This window comes from Mastomys coucha, unplaced genomic scaffold (genome assembly GCF_008632895.1).
Source record: "Mastomys coucha isolate ucsf_1 unplaced genomic scaffold, UCSF_Mcou_1 pScaffold12, whole genome shotgun sequence".
Taxonomy (NCBI): Eukaryota; Metazoa; Chordata; class Mammalia; order Rodentia; family Muridae; genus Mastomys; species Mastomys coucha.
Window position 1 is genome coordinate 15,246,321 of NW_022196894.1, and position 7,351 is coordinate 15,253,671.

A 7,351-nucleotide genomic window follows, 5' to 3' on the forward strand; every position below is an offset into this window, starting at 1 on the left:
TTTTTGAGACAGGGTTTCTCTATGTAGCCCTGCTGTCCTGGAACTCACTCTGTAGACCAGGCCTCGAACTCAGAAATCCACCTCTCTCTGCCTCCAAAGTGCCATTAAGTGGATTAAAGGCATGTGCCACCACTGCCCAGGCTCTCACTTTACTTCTTTTTTTTTTTTTTAAAGATTTATTTATTTATTATATGTAAGTACACTTTAGCTGTCTTCAGACACACCAGAAGAGGGCATCATATCTCACTACGGATGGGATGGTTGTGAGCCACCATGTGGTTGCTGGGATTTGAACTCAGGACCTTCAGAAGAGAGGTCAGTGCTCTTAACCATTGAGCCATCTCTCCAGCCCCACTTTACTTCTTTATACACTCCAGGACCACTCAGCTATGGATGGCTCAACTCACAGTGGGTTGGATCTTCCCACAGCAATCATTAATCAAGACAGACTGGCTGTCTTAGTTAGGGTTTTATTGCAGTGAACAGACACCATGATCAAGGGAACTCTTGTAAAGGACAACATTTAATTAGGGCGGGCTTACAGGTTCAGAGGTTCAGTCCATTATCATCATGGCAGGAAGTATGGCAGCATACAGGCAGTCATGGTGTTGGAGAAGGAGCATGAGAGTTCTATATCTTGATCGACAAGCAGCAAAGAGGAGACTGTGTGCCACTGGGCGTAGCTTGAGCATATATATGAGACCTCAAGGCACGCCACACAGTGAAATTCTTCCTCCAACAAGGTCACACCTCCTAATAGTGCATAACCACCACCATTTAGAACATTTTCATCTCCACCTGGGTATCCTCATTATTATTACTATTATTGTTGTTGTTATTATTATTACTCATTACTAATCATCCTCCCCATTATTTCATCCCTTCTCTTCCCTGACCCTTGTACCCACTACTTTCTGTCTTAATGGCTTTGTTTTTCTCAGCACTTCATATCAATGGGGTCCTGTGATCTCTGTCATTTCTTTCACTTGTTGGGACGTCATCCGTGTTCATTCATGATACATGTGTGTCTCAAGACTTCCCTCCTTTTTATGCTGAGTAACATCATACATTCCCTCCAGCCCCAGGTCCCCACCTCACCTCTGCCTGACAGGTGTCCTTGTGTGTCACTGCTACTCTGTCAGTGTGGCTAGGGAGGCTGACATTGTGTGCTGTCGGTCTAGACCTGGCTCACCCTGAAGATCCAACAATCGGTGGGAGCAGGGACGTTGGAGTCTGCAAAGAGGCTGCAGGCCTCCTGCCTGCAGGCAGCAAGCTGGGTGGATCCTGGGAAGGGCTGGTGGGCAGCTGCGTGGGCATGGAGAAGCAGCCAGGACACCCAGCTGGCCTCTGTGCTCAGGTGTTAGCCTCAAGGGCTCCTGGAAGCTCCCTGCTACGCTCACCTGCAGATGTCCTTGTCATTTCAGCTGCTCAGCTGGGAAGGACGGTGGCTGTGGCCGACTATGTGGAACCCTCTCCCAGAGGTAGGCAACCCAGACAGAAGCCATGACTCCTAGAGGAAAGTAGGGGAGCAGGGACACGGGACACAGCTCACATTTGGCTTACACTCAAGTCATATGCCCAGAGTCCCACAGAATGTCTTGTTCGACATACAGACATTTCTACAACATTGTTATTTTAAAATGATGGATGCGGTGCTGACGGAGGGATGGCTCAGTAGTCAAGAGTGCTGGCTGCTCTTCCAGAGGACTGAGATTTGATTCCTACCTGATTGATGGCTCATAATTGGCTATAACTCCAGTCGCGGGGGATCTGACACCCTCTTCTGGCCTCTGTGAGCACTGCACACATGTGGTTTACACACATACGTGTACACAAAGCATCCATATACATGAAAATAATAAAATGTTCAAAAACTTTTTAATTTAAAAAAAAAATGATGTTGTGTCCATTGGTGTTTTGCCTGCATGTGTGAGGGAATCAGATGCCCTGGAACAGGCAGGCGGTATAGACACTTGTGAGTTGCCATGGCCTCTGGAAGAGCAGCTAGTGTTCTCAAACACGGAGCCATCTCTCTGGCATCTCAATGTTTTTTAAAGATTTATTTATTTATCTTACGTATATGAGTACACTTTAGCTATACTGATGGTTGTGAGCTATCATGTGGTTGCTGGGAATTTGAAATCAGGACCTCTGCTCGCTCCAGTAGGCCCCGCTCACCCCGGTCCTGCTCGCTTGGCTTGAAGATTTATTTATTATTATACCTAAGTACACTGTAGCTGTCTTCAGACACACCAGAAGAGGGCATCAGATCTCATTACAAATGGTTGTGAGCCACCATGTAGTTGCTGGGATTTGAACTCAGAACCTTTGGAAGAGTAGTCAGTGCTCTTAACCACTGAGCCATCTCTCCAGCCCTCAATTTTTTTTAAAAAATGACTCTGAGTATAGGCATAGGGTGCAAATCCATATGGGAAGACTCAGTTGGGCCAAGTTCAAGTCACAAAATAGAAGGTCCTTAAGGCATTCTGAGTCTATAGAATGGAAGCCTCTTGCACTGCCCTACATGGGAAATCCAGTCCATTCCTACCAGGGCCTGGGTGACTTGGTGACAAAATACTTCCCTGGCATGTGCAAAGACTTGGGTTCTGACCCCTGCGACACACATGCACATGCATATACACACATATACATACACACATATATACTCATACACACACATACATGCTTTTTCTGATATTCCAGGTACCAAGTGGGGCCTTGGTGGCACCTGTGTCAACGTGGGTTGCATACCCAAGAAGCTGATGCATCAGGCTGCACTGCTGGGGGGCATGATCAGAGATGCTCACCACTATGGCTGGGAGGTGGCCCAGCCTGTCCAGCACAGCTGGTGAGGAGCCCTTGCCATCAGGTCCCCTTGAGAGGAAAGATTTGCTCTCTGCCACTCATCTGTAACCGTGAGCTTTTCCACCTGGCCTTTTCTTTGTTCACAGAAATAATGACTCTGAGACTTCTTATATATGAATAAATGCCTGGGCCAAAATCCTTGACTTGCTCCCTAACTATCTCTTAACTTAATTACCTGTTTATTCTAGTCTAAGTCCCACCACTTAGCTAGTTACTTCTCTTCAGGTTTATGTGATCATCTCCTCCCATCTTCATCTAGAGTTCGGGTGAATTTCCCTCTTCCCACCTGCTGGAAGTCCCACATCCTATTTCCTGCCTCAGTTCATTGGCCAGAGGCTTTTTATTGACAGGTGTTGCTTCTGTACAGTTCACAAGAGATTTTCTTTACTCTCATCCCAGGGAGCACCTCTAGTCCTGGCTCAGCTGGGGGCACCTGAGCTATCTGGCACACACTTCTGGTGGTAAAAGTTTAGCATGCTAAATTTCCCGGGTAGAGAGAGGATTCTACAGCCCCAAACTCCAGTCAGAGACAGGCAGCCCTGGAGAATGAGTGTCAGACTTTAGCCTTTCAAACATATCTGCAAAATGGGTATGATGGTGCACACGTGTAGTCCAGGTTCAGAAGGCTGAGACAGGGGGATCTTAAGCTTGAGGTCAGCCTGGGCTACTTAGAAAAACCCTGCGCCCCTCCGAAAAATAAAGTTACCATACCTCTATTTCCTGACATTCCTGGGGTACACGGTCTTCTCTCACTGCCTGAATGAACACTGTAGCCAACTCTGCCGCTGTGGGTTTCATGGGATTTTTTTTGTGTGTGTGTGTGTCAACAGGAAGACAATGGCAGAAGCTGTGCAAAACCATGTGAAGTCCTTGAACTGGGGTCATCGCGTCCAACTGCAGGACAGGTATTGAAACTCTCCGGACCCAGTGGCCATGTGATGTGGCCCAGGTACCACTTTCCTGGCCTGCTTGTGAAAGCATGGAGCCTGGTGAGCCCTCAGTCAGGCAGCAGAGGAGGGTATGAGGAGATGAGGGGCAAGGTGTTTCCACTAGTGTGCTCCTGCATGTCTGTCTGTGATATCATATACCTCTGTGCTTGTTGCCTACAAAGGTTAGAAGAGGATGTTGGTCTCAGGAACTGGAATGACAGGTGGTTATGAGCCACCATGTGGGTGCTGAGACTCAAACCCAGTCCTCTGGAAGAGCAGCCAGTGCTCTTAACCACTGGAGAGGCCCAGTGTGGCATGCTCACGGTGTGCCTGTGGTTTTTTTTTTTTTTTAAATATATTTATTTATTTATTTTATGTATATGAGTACACTGTCACTGCCTTCAGACACACCAGAAGAGGGCATCGGATCCCATTACAGATGGTTGTGAGCCACCATGTGGTTGCTGGGAATTGAACTCAGGACTTCTGGAAGGGCAGTCAGTGCTCTTAACTGCAGAGCCATCTCTCTAGTCCATGTCTGTGTTATTAAGGCTCTTTCTTGATTGCCAAGATAAGAGGAAGCTGGACCAGAGAGGGAGGGAAAGGGACCTGGACACTGATTAGTACTGCTACCATGTGGCCTTTGAGATGGGAGGATGGGTTGCTGCTTACCACACCTCTGTTCATACAGCCTCACCACGCCTGCTCTCCTGGCCTCCTCAGTACTTAAGTATATACAGTAGGCACTTCAGTTCCATGGAACTTCCCTCCTGGAGGCCTGGTTCCCTCCCTCTGCCAGTCACAGTTTGGGGCTCTCGGATGTATCAAGCATGGCTTTGTCCCTGTTTTGACATCTGTGGTTGCAGTGTCTCAGGGACCCGAGTGACAGCTCCCCGGGCTGGAGCTGTGTTTCTTCTCTCTCGTTCATTAACAAATCTTTATGTGTGTTTGTTTATTTGCGTGTGTGTGCTGCCCAGCTCTGAGTCTGCCTCCTGGCAGCCTGCATGTCCCTACTTGTCTGACTAGCCCTAAAGGCTGAGTCTGCAAAGGAAGTGTTTGAAAAACCTTAATTTTAGAGACAGGTGTGGTGGTACACACCTGTAATCCTGGTTTACAGGCTCTGTGGAGGTGGGGGCAGGAAGATCATGGGTTCAGAGCCATCCTTGGCCACATAGTGACTGTGCTGGCTAGTTTTGTGCCAACTCGACACAAGCTAGAGTCGTTTGAGAGGAGAGAACATCAATTGACAAGTGCCTCCATAAGATTGGGAGAGGCCAGTCCTGTAGGGCATTTTCTTAATTAGTGTTTGACAGGGGAGGGCTCAGGCCATTGTGAGTGGGAGCACATACCTTTTGTCCCAGCACTTGGGAGGCAGAGGCAGGCATGTCTGTGAGTTCAAGGCCAGCTTGGTCTACAGAGAGTGAGTTCCAGGACAGCCAGGGCTACATAGAGAAACCCTGTCTCAAAATAACAACAACCAAAACAAAACAAAACAAAATAAAACAAAAAAATATCAAAAATAAAAAAAAGAGAGTAATTTGAGCAAGCCATAGGAGCACCCGTCCATGGCCAGCGCATCAACTCCTGCCTCCAGGTTCCTGCCCTGACTTTCTTCAGTGATGGGAAAGTGTAAGAAAAATAAACCCGGGCTGGAGAGATGGCTCAGTGGGTAAGAGCGCTGACTGCTCTCCCGAAGGTCCTGAGTTCAAATCCCAGCAACCACATGGTGGCTCACAACCACCCCTAATGAGATCTGGTGCCCTCTTCTGGAGTGTCTGAAGACAGCTACAGTGTACTTACATATAATAATAAATAAATAAAATTAGAAGGAAAAAAAGAAAAATAAATCCTTTCCTCCCAAAATTGCTTTTGGTGTTTCTTCAGCAATAGAAACCATAACTTAGAGGGTTTGAAGCCTAGCCTAGAAAACATGAGACCCTGTCTCAAAAAAAAATAAAAAAAGAAAAAAAAAAAGAAAAGGCAATCTTATCTTTATGTTGCAGGAAAGTCAAGTACTTTAACATCAAAGCCAGCTTTGTTGATGAGCACACAGTCCATGGTGTCGACAAAGGCGGGAGGACGGTAAGTGTCTGTCAGTCTGTCTCTCAGGACTCCTCTGGCACCTGATTCCAGTTTTGTTTGGCCTAGGTGTTGATCTGGTGTTAACAGCTGCCTTTGGAGTCACACTTCTTCAGAGTGATTCAACAGCTGGGTGCAGTGGCCAAGCCTGAGATCCCAGCACTAGGGAGGTAGAAATGGGAGCTTGAGTCCTAGACCAGTCCTGGGCTATATAATGGGACCGTGTCTCCCCAACAGAGACACGTGTAGGCACCTGGAGAGGAACCGATATATGCACACGAGGCATGTGCGCACAGACACACGCACACACACAGACACACGCACACACACAGGCACATGCATGTATATATACATGCATGCACATACAGACTTGTGTACACATATGCACAGACACGTGCAGACATGCACACACACATACACATGGAGACACAGACACAGATTGAACAGAGGTCGGGGTGTAGTTCATTGGCAGAAGGCCTGCCTAACCTGAGCTAGATCAATCTTTAGCCACACACACACACCCGCTGTTAAATAATTCAGATGCCACAGCTAGCTGTCCTGCAGTTTGGAGTGAGAGTCACTCCCTTCCTGCAGACTTTGTGGGGCTCTATGGAGGTAGTGTTTGTAAAGGCCTTGTACTGTGAAGTGTGTGGAGCTGGAATACCTCACTCCCCTCTCTGTCTGGCCCTCCTGTTGAGTGGGTGTTGTGAGACCCCTGCTCTGTGACTTAGACAGAAGGGTAGAGCATCCCACTACAGCAGGGGTCGTAGGAACCGCTGCCCCAGCCACCACAGGCATTTGAGCTCTTTGGCAGCTGACTATTCACTGTCTGACTTATGGTTCTCTGCTTATCCTCAGACACTGCTTTCAGCCGAGCACATAGTCATTGCTACAGGAGGACGGCCAAAGTACCCCGCACAAGTGAGTGGCTTTCTGCATCCCTCATTCCTCTGCGCTTTTTTCCTTTGCCATTTCCAGGCCTCCCTGAACCTACACCACATGGCAGTGGCTCAGGACCACGCCACAGTGCGGCTCCTGGGGCCTGTGTCCTCTCTCCTCCTTCCTCAGTGTTTAGCTCTGTGCTGTCCAGGCTGCTTCCGATCACATGGGCTTCAATGTCTGTCCACTTCAGCCTCCGTTAACCGTGACTGAAGTGTGTGGCAGGCGTCACACCTGGCCTCTTTCCTTCCTCCAGGCCTCCATCATCAACTGCTTTTTATTTTTAAAGATTTATTTATTATTATACATAAGAACACTGTAGCTGTCTTCAGACACACCAGAAGAGGGCGTCAGATCTCATTACGGATGGTTGTGAGCCACCATGTGGTTGCTGGGATTCGAACTCAAGACCTTCGGTAGAGCAGTCAGTGCTCTTACCCACTGAGCCATCTCGCGAGCCCCCATCAAGTGCTTTTTTAACTTCAGAACTCCAGGGTCTCTATCCAGGACTTCAGTCTTGCTCTTCACCTCCCCCCCCC

At 48.1% G+C, this 7,351-nt stretch overlaps 1 protein-coding gene across 4 annotated transcripts in view; it reads left to right on the top strand.

Moving 5' to 3' along the window:
* The window catches only part of Txnrd2 (thioredoxin reductase 2), a 50,950-nt gene that overhangs the window by 5,929 nt on the left and 37,670 nt on the right, over window positions 1–7,351 (top strand). For all 4 annotated transcript variants that reach the window (XM_031363363.1, XM_031363365.1, XM_031363364.1 and 1 more), the window contains exons 3-7: window positions 1,425–1,481; window positions 2,704–2,848; window positions 3,696–3,770; window positions 5,798–5,876; window positions 6,732–6,794. In XM_031363363.1, coding sequence (XP_031219223.1) covers window positions 1,425–1,481; window positions 2,704–2,848; window positions 3,696–3,770; window positions 5,798–5,876; window positions 6,732–6,794 — 419 coding nt within the window. The remainder of the gene's footprint in view (window positions 1–1,424; window positions 1,482–2,703; window positions 2,849–3,695; window positions 3,771–5,797; window positions 5,877–6,731; window positions 6,795–7,351) is intronic.